The sequence below is a fragment of the Numida meleagris genome, chromosome 18, assembly GCF_002078875.1.
Source record: "Numida meleagris isolate 19003 breed g44 Domestic line chromosome 18, NumMel1.0, whole genome shotgun sequence".
In the NCBI taxonomy this organism is placed as follows: domain Eukaryota; kingdom Metazoa; phylum Chordata; class Aves; order Galliformes; family Numididae; genus Numida; species Numida meleagris.
This window is the reverse complement of record NC_034426.1, coordinates 270,733-287,627: the sequence shown is the minus strand read 5'-3', so window position 1 is coordinate 287,627 and position 16,895 is coordinate 270,733. Positions and strand designations below refer to the sequence as shown.

General features: G+C 60.2%; 1 protein-coding gene across 1 annotated transcript; it reads left to right on the top strand.

Moving 5' to 3' along the window:
* FZD9 (frizzled class receptor 9) lies at positions 11,671–13,802 on the top strand. The gene has a single exon (XM_021415429.1). The coding sequence runs from the start codon at positions 11,708–11,710 to the stop codon at positions 13,457–13,459; it is 1,752 nt and encodes a 583-aa protein (XP_021271104.1). The 5' UTR covers positions 11,671–11,707; the 3' UTR covers positions 13,460–13,802.

Genomic DNA, 16,895 nt, shown 5'->3' with positions numbered 1-16,895 from the left:
TCTCACTGCGTCCCAAATGGGATTCCTGCAAGTCTCTGCTCCTGCTGGCTGCGCACACTGCTGTGCTGCCAGCAATGGGGCCTGCACATCCCGTGCCACCTCCCAGCCCCATAATGTGTCTGACCTGCAGTCTGCCTCTAGGTTGAAGATCAGTTTACTGGTGTACTGAAAACTTTGAATTGTCAGCTAGAGTTTGTTGAAGGGAATTCTGCAATTTTTCTTTATGAGGTGGATGTGAAAAATTACTTTGCTGTTTTTTTTATTATTATTTTGCTTTTATTCCTCTTTAAGAAAAAAGTGAAACTTTCCATCTCTGGGCAAGATCAAAAATGTGTTACAATCTTTACTTGGCATTAGAACAGAAATGCAAGTCCTTAAGCAAAACAGAAAAATCTCTACAGAGAAACACAGTTTCCGATTGTTAATTGGAAAACGTGGCCTTTGAGAAATTTGCTACTGAAATCTTTATTTTTGGCGAAAAAGCCACTTTTTCTTCCCCCCTTTAAATAGTTTAACAAACATCTTCAGGGTGTCTGGTGGAGGAACTGTTCCAAAGGTAGGGTTACCTCTTACAGCTCAAAAGTGGTCTTGTATTTCTAGTTTGGATTTATCTAATGTCAGTTTGCTGCTTCTGAACTTTGCTGAGCAATTAAAACATTATCTGATATTGTATGATGTTTTCCCAGGGTGGGTGTGATCAGGTTTAATCCCAGCCCAAGATGCTGGGGGCCCACACTTTTCCCATCTCTTTGGCTCCTTGGGCTGCAAGGTGAGGATCAAACCGATGTGAGCTGCAAATAACAGCCCCTGCTCCTGTGTGCGGGCTGCACACGGCTCTTCCCACTTGTTTCCCCCCGTGCAGCGCTGCTGCACGCCATACATCTCCCATCCTGTTGTGTGGTCACTGTGACCCTGCTGTGATGGCAGCCGGTACTCCGACCCTGAAGTGTAGCAGTGATGTTGATGGCAGCACTGTGTTTGTTACATGTGAGCTGTGCCCGCAGTTTGGCCAGAGTTTGGTCAGTGCAGCCAGCAGAGCAGGAGCTGACCACCCCTCTGGTCCTGGTGAGGCCGCACCTCAGTGCTGTGTTCGGTGCTGGGCTCCTCACTGCAAGAAAGACATGGAGGCCCTGGAGCATGTCCAGAGGAGAGAACAGAGCTGTGAGGGGTCAGGAGCACACGTCTGATGGGGAGCGGCTGAGGGAGCTGGGATGGGTCAGTGTGGAGCAGAGGAGGCTCAGGGGAGACCTCCCTGCTCCCTACAACTGCCTGAAAGGAGGTGGTGGTGAGGGGGGCAGTCAGCCTCTGCTCCCGGGTAGCAGCGGCAGGATGAGAGGTGATGGTCTCACATTGTACCAAGGAAGGTTCAGGGTGGATATTACGAAAAACATCTCCAAAAGAGCAGTGCTGCACTGGCACAGCTGCCCAGGGAGTGGTGGGGTCATCGTCCCTGGAGGTGTTCCAGAACCATGGGCATGTGGCACTGAGGGATGTGGGCAGTGTTGGTAGGTGTAGGACTGGACTGAATGATCTTGAGGTCTTTTCCAACCTTAACAGTTCTGTGATGCATGGGATGGCAGAACTGAAGCTGAGGCCACTCTCTGAGGGCACGTGGGAACCTATGGGCGTTGGTGGTGATGGGGATGCCAAGCTCAACCCTGTGTGCCTGGTAGCACATCTCCCCATCCCTGGTGGATGCTGGGGTGGGAGATGCAGGGAGCGCTGAGATATGACTGTCACCTGTCCCAGCGTTCCTGTCATGCCTTGATGGCTAGCCCCAGGCTGATGACATCTGCTCAGCACCTTGCCCCAACCCCAATTCACCACAGCAGCCCAATAGCATGGCATGCTTTGAAAGGGGCAGCAGACGCAATGCCATGGGCCGAGCACCCCTGCCTGGCCACAAGCCCCGTAGCGTGGGGCAGCCCCAGGCTGGGCCGCACAGTGCCTGAAGCCCTTTTTATTTCAGCAGCCAGGCCTGGAAGCCTGCGGGACAGAAACCACTCAGCAGCACGGGCTGCCTGGCCAGGGCCGTGCGGGCACCCGGCTCCCTGCCCCTCGTTTGTGTTGGCATGGGCTGGGGAATGAAGCTGGTTTAATTGGCAGTTGTGTTTGTGGCCAGGGTGTTATGAAAAGGTTTTCTGTCTCCCTCTGTAAGTTACCCTGAATATGTTTTCATTCTTAATATAATATTCACTTCGTTATTAGCTGAAAGAGGCTCTTTTGAGAGATTTTTTTTTTTTTTCCCTCTTCCAAAAATATATTAAACAGTCTCTTCATGCAGCAGCACTCTGAGGGCCGGGATTGTCTGCTGGAGGGGAAGTGAGAAACCAACTGGTAAATGGGATTTATACAGAAATTCCTTTCTTTCGCAGTGCCTTGGTATGCTGCAGCCTGCAGGCGCTGTCGGATGGCAGCGCTGGGGGATTCGTGAGGCGCTGTCTGCAGGGAGACCCACTGGGTGCAGCCCCATGGTATGCTCTCTTTGGTCCTCCAGCAAGCCTCTGCCCTGGCTGTGTGCTCCCTGACTCTGGGAAAAGCCCTCTTGACCTGAGCGTGGCTTCTGTGAGCCACATAGGAGCTGTGTGGGGCAGCAGCAGGCGGCCATGCAGCTCCTGGTGTCCTCCTGCAGATGTCCTAAGCACAGATGGGCAAGGCTGGTATTAACGCTGGGCTTGTGGCCCCCCATGCCTGGCGGCTTTGGGGTGCCCAGGGCTGGCCAGAGCTGGTGGAGCTATAGAATCACCCCAAGGAAGAGACCCCCAGGCATCACTGAGTCCAATTCCTGGCTCCACACATGACCACCTGAAATTCAAACCACGTTTCTGAGAGCCTTGTCCGAACGCTTCTTAAAATCCAGCAGGCCTGAGGCTGTGCCTGCTGCCCTGGGGAGCCAGTGCAGTGTGCAGCCCCTGCTGGTAAGGAACCTTTTCCCAGCACCCATCCTGAACCTGTCCTGAGGCAACTTCATGCTCTTCCCTTGGGTTCCCTTTCTCTCCCATAGGGGAGGGTGAACCCAAGTGGCAGCGTGCTGCTGTCCTCGAGCATTTGCCACCACCAGTTCCAGTTTGGATCCAGCCATCACTGAGGGCTGATTGTTGAGGAGATCTCCCCCAGGTAGGCTGGGCACAAGCATGCACCCAGGTCTGGCTGACCTGTAGCCAGGGAGTCCCCCGCTGCCCCCTGCTGCAGCCAGGAGCGAGGCCTGATGTGCTCGGGTTGTTCTTTGTCCTGGCCTTGTGCAGGGTCCCCTGCTAAAGGACATTTCTCCAGTGAGAATACAACCTGCACGTTGTTGCTTAAGAAATGAAACAGTCTTGCCACTGTTCTTCTGGCCAGACAAAGCTTCTCACTGGCTTTTGTGACAAGTGAAGCCAGGTCTCCGTCCACCTCTGTCTGAAAGATAATTGCTGTGTTAAGTAAATCCCAAAGCGCTGGGAGGGCTTGGAGTAAGGATCTACCATGGTAAGAAGCAGGAGGGATATCCTCACACACAGCAGCCTGGTGAGGCTGTTGTGTCCCTGGAAGGGCCCTGCTGCACCAAGCCACAGCACTGCTGCCAGAGGCTGCCGCAGAGGGAGGAGCAGCATCCTTGCAGACCTCCCAGCACCCTTCCTCCTTCCCTGGAACACATGCAAATCATAATTCACACAGCCCTTGTGGTGCTGCTGTGAGAGCACGGAGGAGCACGGAGCAGCTGCCCTCCTGGAGCTCGTTTTCCTTTTCTGGGAAAGGGGTGTGAACACAGATCCCCTCTGCATCGGTAGCAGCGCAGGCAGTGCTCCTTCCCCTGTGGTCAGCTGCGATCATTCCTTGCCATCCTGCAAAACACATTAGGGATCGTGCCGTGCACTGATGAGTATTCAAGACCTGGCCAAAATTGGGAACAATTAGCGGTTGTTTCAGCGAGCATCTGTTTGCTGTTGTTCTGTCTCGGGGCTGGCGCAAACAGTGAGCTCCCTGCACGCGGGTCAGACTGGTTGGTGCAAATCATGGATAAAAGGTGCTCTTGGGAGCAGTTCTGCTTGTGCAGGGTGGGAGACTGCGCATCTCTCTGCTTCTCAAGCAGCTCCATTTGCACACCTCTGGCATACTGGCCATCCCCATCAGAGACACGAGTGTGTCTGATGCTCTGGTGGCAGCAGTGATGCTGTTGTGGCAGGGTGAGCTGTGCCCAGCCCTTCATGCTCACTAGCAGCTCAGTCCTGAGCCAGGGGCCCTGCAGCAGCCTGGGGCATCCCTCCTCAGCTCAGCTCCAGTCGGATGCAGGGAAGCTGTGGAGGTGCTGCACCTGGGTCACGCTGCGTGGACCCTCTCCTCCATTGCTCATCTGCTGCTTGGCTATGGGGTGTGGGAGTTTAAAGGCACACGGGGTGCTGCTTTGAGTCAGTGCGATGCTGAAGACGCGCATTGGCGGGGGTCCTGCTCAGAGCAGGCTGACTGCAGCAGGTGGGATTTCTCTGGGGCTGTGTGGTGCGTGGTGCCCTGCCACCTCAAGTGCCCAGGATCTGAGCTGGGCTGTCCCATCCAGCCATCAGCAGGGAGGCAGAGGCTCTCTGAAGCTCCTGGACTTATTTATTTTCTCTTCAAGCATTTGGGAAAGGGCAAATCAAACTTACCTGTTTTCTAAGGTCTCTGCTGCTCTGCCCTCCCCTTTTCTTGCACTCCTCTTGTTCAGTGTACCCCAGCTTCTCCTCTTCTCCTGTTAAGGAGCGTCCTCATGCAAAAGGCCACAGGAGCCACACTGGGCAGACGGGAGGGGTCCAAAGAAGCCTTCAGGGCTGCAGACAAGAAATCTGAGGTGAGTGGGAAAATGGAGGGCCTGAATTTGCTTTAAAACAGGGCCGAAAGCTGCAGCTGGGACCCTGCCCTGGCACGGGGAGCATTTGACGTGCTGCCTGGCTTGGCCGGTGACAGGAAAAGTGAGATTTACAGCTCTGCCTTCCCGTAGTCGGGTGAGGGGGAAACACCGGAGCTTCCCACACGCAGGGGCTCAGGGCGAGCTGGGGGCCAGGCAGGCTGTGGAGTGCTGCACATGCCTGGCAGCTGTGAGCATGGAGGGGATGGAGGCAGAATGCAGGACATCCTCAGGAGCTGATCAGGGAAAGGGCTCAAGCATGGTCGCTTCTTGGAAGGGCAAATGGGAAAGTGCCGAGTGCCAGGGAGACCTGGAGGAATTGCAGGGGCTTTCCAGGCAGCTCGAAGCTGGCGTTCCTGAGTGCTTGCTGCCTGCCCTGCCTCAGGTCTGGGTCTCCTTCAGGACGGCCTCAGTGGGTGCTGAAAGCCACTCCTAGAAGCAGCACGCGCTGGGAACACGGGGACAGAGCCTCTGGGCCATGGGCTGGGGAGGGACGGCAGAGGGGTCCAGTGTCACTGCTCGAAGGAGAGCTGGGCGCAGGCACTGAGAGTGTGAGATCTGCAAGGAGAAGCGGATGAGGAGGAGGAAGGTGGCACGGCTGCTGGGAGCGGTTTGGTTTTCCATGCCCTCACATTTTCCTGTGCTGAAGCACTCACGGGGTGGAAAATGTGGAGGCCTGAAAAGGGGAGAGAGGGTGGGAGGGGAGAGGGGATGGCAAGGCTTTGCTTTTCCAGCATGTTTGGGCCATGGAATGCCTACCAGGGCAGAGTCCAGCATGTCTGGCTGTGCTTTGTAGGACCCAGAACAAATCTGTGCATGGCTTTGGGGTGGCACGAGGCATGCTGCAGCCATGGCAGGGCAGCCCTGGAGCCCAGTGGGATGGGGACCTGCAGCTGTGTCCTAGGGCTTACCCTGGTCCAGCACATCCCCCCCTACAGCACAGGACCCATGTGGGTCCCTAACCCCTGGTGTGCTATCATGGACAGGGGACCTACCCAATCCCTCCCTCCCTTGTGGGATTTTGGGGCAGTCAGAGTGGAGCCCTTCATTTCCAGCTCTGCTTGGAGCTCGCGCAGGCTGGGAGCAGTGGGAGGGCAGCTGGGACCTGCGGCACTCACTCACATAGCTGAGGCTTGGTCTGAGCTGCAGACCCAGGTGTGTGTTCCTGTCCCAGTGTTTGGAAGCAAGTGCTACCAGGACCTGCCAGCTCTGCTTACCATCCAGGGCTCCAGGTTACATCCCTGCCCCTGGTCCTCTGCCCTCTGGAGAGGGCAACATTACAGCTGTGAAAGCTAACTCTGGTTGGGTAAAATGCTTGTTATTGCTGACTGTGCCTGCAGGAGCATGCTGGTGGCTGTGAGGGGGGTCAGAGCCTTCCCTGCCATCATCTGACCTTTAAAGAAGGGTGGCTGGAGGGAGGGGGCATCCTCTGAAAGATCACTTGTTTCTCATGAACTATTTTGGGCACCATTGGCAAAACCCAAAACTGCTGAGTCCTGTTAAATAAATATTGGAGTTCACTGTTTTTTTTTCCCCAGAGGAGAGCGGGATTAGTAAGTGAATGGTAAATAGTATTTTTGTTTAACATACCTGAGGGTTTCCATACCAAGTTCCCTCCTTGAGCTCTTGGTGCCATGATGAGCCCTAAGGAGGCATGACCCCATCTCATGAAAATCCAATTCTTCCAGTAAAAAAAAAAAGGAGGTGGTCTGATTACCTGGCACACACACACTCTGCTTTTGTTGTTGTTGTTAAACTTTGCATTCTTCAGTGTTTTCATAAATGTTTGCATCTGGGGACGCCTTTAAGCTTGGTGCATGACACGGCAGTGCCGCTCAGGTAGCAGCGTCCTGCCCTGGTGTGTGGTTTTGGTTGTAGTGCTTTTCCAGCAGCTCTGCTCCAAGAACACTGCTGAAGACCACGCGGTTACTGCCCATGCGTGGAGCCTGGCTGCAGATTGCCATCCAAGCTGTTGAATGACCATGGTGCTCGGAAAGGCAGGTTAGAGACACGGTTGTAAAATTGCTCCTCCTGACACATAGGTGATGGTCTCATAGTGTGCTCCACAGAGAGAGGAGAAAAGGGAAGTGCTGAAGGAGGAACCAGATGGGAGAGGAGGAACAGCAGGCCAGGAGCAAGAAAAGACCCAACACGGGGTCGGAACCGCCAGGAAGAGGAAGGGCTGTGACCTGGACGTGGGCTGACCTGTGCCAAGGAAGGGAAAGAATCAGTGCAGCACAGCATTCCCCTGTGCCAGTGAACTCTGTTGGTAGTGGGACGTTGGAGAGAGGATGACGAGATCTCAGGGACACACAAATATCAGCAGGGCTTGCTTCAGCCTTGGCTTCTGCAGCCTGATTGCAAGGCTTGGCCTGAACCCTGCTGGAGAAGCTGAGCTCAGCCCAAAAGCACCGAGAGGAAGCACCAGAATTCTTCCCAGGCCAACCCTGCACCACGGCATTGCCTGCAGCAGTGGGGGCTGGCCCTGGCTCTCTAGCAAGGCCATGTGCTTTGGAGAAAGGTTTCTGCATCCCACTTCCCTGAGTGTGCTGGAGTCTGCAGTGACACAAGGAGAACTTAATGATTTTATGGGTCTCTTGCAATTGAAATGAGACTATAATTCTGTGACTTCCCAGCATGTGCATATGAGTCTGCCAAGGGGCTGCTCGTGCTTACAGGCACCGGGGAGGTTGCGGCGGCTCTGCAAGTTCAGCACGTCCAGATTTCACTGGAGACCTGCCTTGGTTTTAGCAAAAGGGCAGCTTGGCCCGTTCAGTAATTAGTTAAAAGCATCTCCAGCAAGTTCTGGTCCTCACAGCCATCTCCTCTCTGACGTGACATGGGCTTGGCCGCATCCCTGCCAGGGTCCGGCCCCACCACCTTGCCCCAGTGCAGACTGGTTTGGCTGGAGGAGTGTGGCTGCTCCTGTGGCTGGGGGAGCAGGGCTGCCTGGAGGAGCCTGGGATGGTGCTGGGGGAGCACGCTGCTCTGCGCAGTGTGGAGGGCAGGAAGGTGCAGGGACACAGCATCCTGGGGCACAGCCTCTGTGGGGTAAAGTGGACCTGGGGAGCCCCTTCCCACCACCCTCTGCTGGGGTGCCCCAGTTTGATGTTCCCCCCATCCCGGCCCCACCACAGGGCTCAGCCCAGCCCATGTCCTGCCTGGCTCCAAGCTGCCCCGTGGTTCTGCTCTCCTCCTCTGAATTGTATTTATTTATTTATATGGAGATGTAATAAAACTCCAGCAGGAAACGGAGGCGATTCCCTGCCATTCCCCACAAGCCGGCCCTGGGACGAGCTGAACAAGGAGGCACATTGTGCAGCGCAGACCTGCCTGCCAGCGCCGGGCTGTGTGCAGGGCCGAGGGGCCCGGGCCAGGCAAAGAAAGAGCTGAGTGTGTGCCTGCGCCAGGCCAGTGCCGACGCCGGCATGCTGGGAGCACCACAGGGCTGTGGGATGGGGCAGCCTGGGGCTGAGCTCCATTTTGGCACCGCAGGTGGGTGCAGGCATGCTGGAGCGGGCAGGCAGTGGAGCTGGGGATGAAAGGGCTTCTGTGCTAGCCTGGAACGTCACCCGGGAGCACAGTGTTGCCTGCTCCAAATTGCACTCCCGCTCTGCCTGTTCTGCCAGGAAACCGGGCAGCACTGAGGGTCAGCTGTGGGGCAGAGATTAGACCCATGGCCTGGTTTGGTGGCTGTGACCCATTCCTCCCGGGGCTTAGGCAGCTGGCAGCGAGCAGCAGCCTTTCACCAGCCCCTGGGAGGCAGCTGCTGTAAGTGGGGATGTTGCCATCAGTAGGAGTCAGAGTGAACAGCCACTGCCGAGGCCTGCCTGTGTCCTGCTGTCCTGCAGCGGGGTGAGCGAGGTGGCGGGGGCTGCACATGGCTCAGCTCACAGCCCCTCCAAGCTTGCCACCGGCGTGGCTCCCACTGACCTCCAGCACAACTCTCACAGCTGCTAGAGTTACCGAAACCACACGCCAAAGGGAAAAGGGGAAGAATCCCAAATCCTCCAGGAAATGTGTTTGCAAACCTCCTCTGTGGTGCAGCAGAGGCACTGGTGTTGCTGCCATGGAGCAGGCAGGCCGTGTCCTGCACGGGGACAGTTGGCACGGGGGACGGGGGATTGTTTGGAACAATATGGGCGTTGGGTCAGGCCCTGTCCTGGCTCTGACCTGGGGCTCTGTGGCCCCTCGGGGACCTGCAGCACCTTTGGCATCACTCTCCAGCCTGGCACAGGGACCAGCAGAGCACAACAGCCCTGCAGTGCCAGCTAGGACACTTGTATGCAGATGGCAGGGGGTGACACAAGGAGGGGACAGCCCTTCCTGCAGGGGATTCACACCAGGTCCTGGCTGTCTCAGCACAGAGCTGTGGGGTGCAGGGCTGGGCACAGCGGGAGCCCCCAGGGCCATGCCCATCACTCTTTGCCCACAGTGCCCTTCCTGGGCAGGGCTGCCTGCCTGGTGACATGCTGCAGAGTACCGTGAAGCCATAAAAATAGCTGCAGCTTGGGTGTAGAATGAACACGGTTGTTAATTCCCCCCTGCCAGGGTTCTCATTGCATTGCTATAATTAATGCCCGAGTCAGGGAAGAAATGGCTTTTCCCTTCCGCTGGTGCCGGCTGGGGCTGGGGCGGGGGCAGTGCCATGAAGCGCTGCTGCTTTGCCCATCTCCCACCAGTGTCAGGTTCCTGTCCCATTTCCTCGCTGTCTGTCCACAGAAACCCCTGCCCTCCCAGCCCCCTGCTGCACACTGACGGGGGGATCCCAGCGCTAAGGCACAGAGCCATGGGGTGCAGAGCAGTGCCTGCTTTGCCCCAGCCTGGTGTCCATCTGCACTGAAGGATTCAGTTTGGAGGACCTCTGTGGCCCCCAGCACTGCTGGCACAGCACAACACGGCCCCAGGGAGTTCCCCCCCATCTACATGGGTGCCCGGGTGGTGCCAGCCTGCAGCTGGGGGGGCTCTTCCAGGGTGGACCCCTCCAGCTGCTCCCCAGCCCATCCGGCCCTGGTGCTGGCATCCCTTTGAAATCGACCCCGCTGGCCTTTTGCACCAGCTATTCCTGTGAAATTCTTTGGGAAGGGAAAATTTGCTACCCAGATCCTTGCAGAGCTGCGCCCTCGCTCTCCCTCCGGCTGGCGCCAACAGCATGGTGTCCCTCGGAGCCAAGGGTGCTTTTGGGGCTTTCTGTCCTTGCTACAGCCCATGCCTGAAAGCCTGGCACTGGGGAGAGCCGGGAGAACTGCAGGGCTGTGCCCAGGGTGGAGCAGATCCAACTGGGGAGAGCAGAGCCCTGTGGGCACGTGGGTCTGTGTGCATGTTCCAGCTGCCCCTGCCAAGGTGCAGCACCCATGGGACCCTCTCCTCCTCCACCACCTCCTCTCATCCATCATCCCCCGTCCCTGCTCCATCGCTCCCACCGAGGTAGGGGCTGTCCCCACTGCCGCTGCCACGGGGGATGCCCGGGATCCCATGCCCATGTCCCATCTGTGCACATGCTGGGGGCATCTCGCAGCCTGTGCGCGCAGCCAGGCAGCACCAGGCAACTGCTCTCAACCCGTGGCCTTCCTGCTCCTTCCCCCTCCCCTCACTGAGGATCTCGCACAGGTTTGCAAGCACTGTTGACGGGAAGAAAGGAAATGGGGCAAAGTTTCTGCCAGGAACCACAGGCTCCTGCCATACGGCCCCGCTCCACTGGCCTGGACGCTTCGCGGGCAGATTTCTGTGCAGCCTCTGTGATTTCTTTATTCAAGCTATTGATATTGGACTCCCAGCCCAGGGACACTTCCAAAGCCATAAATCTGCTGTGTTGCTCTACCTGGTGTTCTTGTTTTCACTGCGAGGCTTCCAGACCTGCTGGAGACCTCAGCTTCTGTGCGCAGCCGTGCCGCCGCGGGCACGGGGTTCCGGGTGTGCCACCCCCGCGGCTGCCTCGGCGCTCCCCTGTCTGTGCGGTGGGGCGAGGTGCTGGGGACGCCCCCCGGACCCTCTGCCGTGCGCCCTAGGCAGGGCCCGGGCATCCCACGGGGCACAGCGGGGCGTGGGACAGAGGTGAGCGACGGCTGCTCCTCTACGTTGAAAGGAGCCCCTTGACTCCAAAAATCCACGTGTTGCTTTTGGCCGGGCTGCGGCACCCCCTGCCAAGAGCAACAGTTTTACATATTAAAGCAAAATTAAATTAAAAGGCATTTATTTGCGAGTTCACCCCTCGTTAACCCTTCGCGGCCCGGAGGCACCGGGAGCTGCGGGCAGGGAGCGCGGCACCGCCGGGTGTCCCTTCGTGCGGGGCCCCAGCAGCAGCGGGACGGGAGGGGCGCGGGCGGGACAGCGTGCCGGCTCCGTGCCGCGGAAGGGCTTCGCCCCCAGCGCGCCTCGCAGCACACGCGCGAGAGGCAGCGCGGCCGTCCCCGGCCGTGGGGCGGCGCTTTGCCAGAGCCCCGGGACATCCGCGCGGCCCCGCGGCGACACGGAACTCCGGCGCCGCCGTCTCCCGCGCCGCCGCGGCGAGCGACGAGCGCTTCCGCGGAGCGCCCGTCTCCCGCCCGCACCGGAGCCGCCCCCCGTCGCCGCCGGCCGGCGGAGGGAATCCGCGCGGACGCCCGGGCCGTCCCCGCCCCGATCCCGCCCCGGGGGCGTGGCGGCGCGGCGCGGGGCGGGCGCCGTGCCGGGCCCTGCGCGGGGCTCGGCGGGGCTCGGCGCGGCGCGCGGGGCCGCATGGAGCGCGGCGCGGCGGAGGGCGGCGGGCGCTGCCCCGGCGCTGGGCCGCCGCGGAGCGCGGGGGCGCGGGGACGCGCGGGGGCGCGGGCGCGCCGGGCCATGGCGGCGCTGTAGCCGCGGGGCCGGGCCATGGCGGCGCTGCGGCTGCGGCTCGCGCTGTCGGTGCTGTGGCAGCTGGCGGCCGCCGGCCGCGGGCTGGAGCTGGGCGCGCTGGAGGCGGCGCGGGGCCGGGCGGCGCGGTGCCAGCCCGTGGACATCCCCATGTGCCGCGGCATCGGGTACAACCTGACCCGCATGCCCAACCTGCTGGGCCACGAGAGCCAGCGCGAGGCCGCCCTGAAGCTGCACGAGTTCGCGCCGCTGGTGGAGTACGGCTGCCACGTCCACCTGCGCTTCTTCCTCTGCTCGCTCTACGCGCCCATGTGCACCGACCAGGTGAGCGCCAGCATCCCCGCCTGCCGCCCCATGTGCGAGCAGGCGCGCCACAAGTGCGTCCCCATCATGGAGCAGTTCAACTTCGGCTGGCCCGAGTCGCTTGACTGCGGCCGCCTGCCCACCAAGAATGACCCCAACGCCCTCTGCATGGAGGCCCCCGAGAACGCCTCGGCCGCGGAGCCGCACAAGGGCCAGGGCATGCTGCCGGTTGCGCCCCGGCCGTGGCCACCGGGCGCTGCGGAGGGCCGGGGTCCCAACGGGCTGGGGGCCTGCGACAACCCCGAGAAGTTCCAGTACGTGGAGAAGAGCCTGTCCTGCGCGCCCCGCTGCTCGCCTGGTGTGGACGTCTACTGGTCCCGCGAGGACAAGGACTTTGCCTTCATCTGGATGGCCGTGTGGTCCACCCTCTGCTTCGTCTCCACTGCCTTCACTGTGCTCACCTTCCTGCTCGACCCGCACCGCTTCCAGTACCCTGAGAGACCCATCATCTTCCTCTCCATGTGCTACAACGTCTACTCGGTGGCCTTCATCATCCGCTCGGTGGCGGGGGCCGAGAACATCGCCTGTGACCGGGAGAATGGCGAGCTCTACATCATCCAGGAGGGGCTGGAGAGCACGGGCTGCACCATCGTCTTCCTCATCCTCTACTACTTCGGCATGGCCAGCTCTCTCTGGTGGGTCGTGCTCACGCTCACCTGGTTCCTGGCTGCTGGCAAGAAGTGGGGGCATGAGGCCATCGAGGCACACAGCAGCTACTTCCACATGGCTGCCTGGGGCATCCCAGCCATGAAGACCATCGTCATCCTCACCATGCGGAAGGTGGCGGGGGACGAGCTGACGGGGCTGTGCTACGTGGGCAGCATGGACGTCAGCGCGCTGACAGGCTTTGTCCTCATCCCGCTCTCCTGCTACCTGGTGGTGGGCACCTCCTTCATCCTCACCGGCTTCGTCGCCCTTTTCCACATCCGGAAGATCATGAAGACGGGCGGCACCAACACAGAGAAGCTGGAGAAGCTGATGGTGAAGATCGGAGTCTTCTCCATCCTCTACACCGTCCCGGCCACCTGCGTCATCGTTTGCTACTTCTACGAGCGGCTGAACATGGATTACTGGAACCTCCGGGCCCTGGAGCGTGGCTGCGTGCCGCTGCCAGGCCGGCGAGCGGCCAACTGCTTGCTGGAGGCCTCGGTGCCCACTGTGGCCGTCTTTATGCTAAAGATTTTCATGTCACTGGTGGTGGGCATCACCAGCGGAGTGTGGGTGTGGAGCTCCAAGACGCTGCAGACCTGGCAGAGCCTGTGCAACAGGAAGCTGGGCGTGAGGACGAGGGGCAAGCCCTGCAGCGGGGTGAGCTGCGGCGGGGTGCACTGCCACTACAAGGCGCCCACCGTCATGCTGCACATGACCAAGACGGACCCGTACCTGGACAACCCGACGCACGTCTAGCGCAGGGCCGCCGCTCTGGGGCGGCGCCAGGAGAGTGTCACGGGTAAGGGCTGAGCCCCAGGGCCGCTGTGGGGCGGAATGGGGGGCACACGGGTGTGAGCTGCCCACTGCGGTGCTCAGCCCAGACAGCTCACTGCTTTTCCTAGGGATCGTTCTGTTGTTGCTGTTGCCAAATCCAGTGACTGTTCTAACGCTTTCTTTGGGGGGCAGTTGGGGACGGGGCAGGAAGGGGAATAATCCAGTTCGTGTTTATTTAATTCTGTAATTTATTTTAGATTTTTTTTTTTTAATCATTAGCTGCGAGGAATGGAAAAAACAATAAACCCTGGATGTGTTATTTCAACTGAGCCTTGTGCTGTGTGCAGGAACCGAGCGGCCGAGGGTGGCCGTGCGGAGCTCGCAGGAGCCGCGGTGCTGGCAGCGTGCGGGGCTGGCCTGGCCGGGTGGTGGGGAGCTGCCCCCGGCAGAGTCAGGACAGCCCTAACCCCAGTGCAGCATCCCAACCCATCTGCCGGTGCAGATCCTCATGCGGTGAATAATATTTTCCACTCAGTGCTCCGTGCTGGGTGGTGGTGGTCAGAGCTTTGTGGCCGTTCTGCCATCGTGGTCTTGGGGCAGTGCGGGGCTGGGAGCTGGTGCTGGGCTGGGGGATGGGGCTTGGCCTTGGTGTGCCAAGCAGCAGCCCAAGGTGTGGGTCATGGAAACTTCTGGGCGGCTTTATTTATCCCCTGCTCCAGTTACAATCCCATCTCGCCCTCCCCATTGTCCCGGGGAAAACTCAACCCTCGGCTGGTGCTGCCGGGCTGGGCCAGGAGCTGTGTGGCTCTGGTGGGGCTGCAGCCATTGCCCCGGGGCTGCCCAGGGAGCCGGGCAGGGCCATGGCTGTGGCGTGCCCATGCCCTGCTGCAGCTCACAGGCTGTCAGTGCCGATGGGGAGAGCTGGGCCCAGCCCCACGGTGGGCAGGGAGCTGTGGGCAGGGATGGAAGTCTCTGTCCTCTCATTTCTAGCTAATGAGCAGCACGCTGCCTGCCCATTCCTCTTCATCTGTGGGCAGTCGCTTCAGTGCACACAGGTTGGTGCCCACCACCCCTTGGCACCGGTCCCAGCGGCCCAGAGCCCCAGTAGGAGCTGCAGGCTCAGGGGGTGGCCTGTGGGGGCTGCGTCCCCTGTGTGCCCCCAGCCCCGGCTGCTGCTGGCAGGCTGCACTGGCACTGCGGTGAGCATCCCCACCGAGCACCCTGGGCTGCCCGAGTTGCTCCCAGCTCACTGCAGCCTCACAGACATCCACTGTGGGGCTGAAGGAGTTACATGGGGCTCTGCTGAGGGCACTGCAGCTTCACGTGGCTGTGAAGGGGCAATAGTGGAGGCCCTCAGTTGGGATGTGAGCCCAGCCCCAGCCCAGCTCGCAGCAGGGATGGTACCGCGGGCCCTCGCTGCTGCACCGCAGCACTGAGTGGGGCTTTGTGCATGCGTCGCTGCTGCGATTAATGTTGGGAAGCGCCTTTAATCCGCCCTCCACTGCCCCGGGGGTGCTGGGATGTCGGGAGAAGCTGAGCGACAGATCTGAGAAACCCTCCACTCCCCGGGGAGCTGGTGCTGTTGGCAGCGTGCACAGAGCAGAGCAGGAGGCGGCATGGAGGGGCAGCAGTGGGCACACAGTGCTGAGCAGGAGCTCTGTGGCACCACGGCGGCCCTTGGTGCCCACTGAGGTTGCTGCAGGCCTGGGGCACTGTGTGATGGTGCTGGGCCCGCCAGCAGGTGGGCAGCTGGCCTCATCCCTGGGCAGGGACCTCCGCGTGGTTCCCCCCTGCCAGGCCAGGGGGTCGCGGCCTCCCGGGTCTCCCAGCTGCCACGGAGGGGTGGTGTGGGCAGATAAAGGGACCGAGACCAGGGGTGGGAGAGTCAATATTGGCTCTGGGACAGACTCCAAAGTCCAGCACAGGGCGCTGAGTGGGCAGGGGCTGCTCACCTGGGCCAGAGCCGGAGTCAGAGGTGCATCCCAGGCACCGCCCCCCCACAGCCATGGCCGCTGTGGGGTAGGGAGCCCTCGGGACTGAGACCTGAGCCACACCGAGCCCCAAACCGTGCTGCACTGTGGTTCTGAATGCAGACACATGGCAGCAGTGGGCCGGGGGCAGCTCTGCGTCCCTGCCCATGTCCTCACAGTCGTCCCAGCTTCCGCGTGGCTCGTGAAGCCCGATGGGGACAGCCTGCCCTTGAGCAACCTGGCACTTGCCAAATCTTGCTGCCTCTCAGGCGCTCGCCCAGATAAGCACGTCCCGCCAGGCCCCAGCTATCGGCAGCGCGGGGCCGCTGGCGCCTGACCACTGCCCGCTATCAGCCCCAGCGGCCTGGGCGGCTCCGCTGCAGCCCTGGGAGCTCAGTGTGGTCCTGCTGGCCAATGCGCCGTGGCTTGAGCCCTGCTGGGTCCCAGGCCCGGCCCAGCATTGCAGTGGGTGCAGCGGGTGCCACGGCCGCCCACCAGCCAGGGGACAGCTATTTATAGGGTCTCACGGGGCGGTAATGCCATGCAGGGCTGCTATAAAAAGCAGGGCTCGGAAAAGGTCTCGCAGCAGATGCTGGTGTGAAGTCTCCACACTGAGGCCTGGAAACATCCCAGCCTGAGTCACGCTCTGGTTTGCCCAGGTCCTGTTGCACATCCAGCAGTGAACCCACCACTCGTGGCGTGGGGATAAGGTTTCACTGCGCAAAGAACATTCATCCTTTGCCTGCAATGCTGAAGCCCCCAGACCCACTGCGGGCTCCTAAGCCCCACTCTGCCCAACTGCCAGACCCCACCAGAGCTCACAGGGCCCGGCCAGTGGCCAGTTCCCCAGCATAACAGCGCTACCCTGGAGGGCATCACCACCTTGTTCCTGTGGCACTGGGACAAGTGCAGGAAAACTCTGCCCAACACCATCACTTTAGAGCTGCCGGGTGTACATCAGCACCAGCTCCTTCCCCTAGCTCTGAAGCTCAGCAGAGCAGCGTCCCAGCCTTGCTGGTAAGGGATTTGATGGCTGTTTGGTCAGACACACAGCAGAACAGGCCTTGCCCATCTCGGAACTGCAGCAAACATGGCTGCGGTTACAAAATGCCAGCACAGAGCACACGGCTCCATGCCTGCACATTAACCTGCTGCTCAGTGCAGCTTAGCATAGGCGTTGTGTGAAAGTGGCTCCAACACAGCCATCCCCACTGCCTGGAACAGAGGCACGGCCAGGGGCTGGTGTCACCCAACCTGAACAGAGTTTGGCCAAGAAGCTGGTTCTGCAGAGCTGTAAGTTGACCTGCTGCAGCTCAGTGCTGCTTCAGGCCCCATGGCAGTAGCCCTGGGCAGACAGAGCCCAGCGGGAGGTGCGAGGCTGCAGCACTGCACGAGCACAGGGTACCACAAAGGATGCACTGCAAGCCAGCTTTACAAACACAAGTACA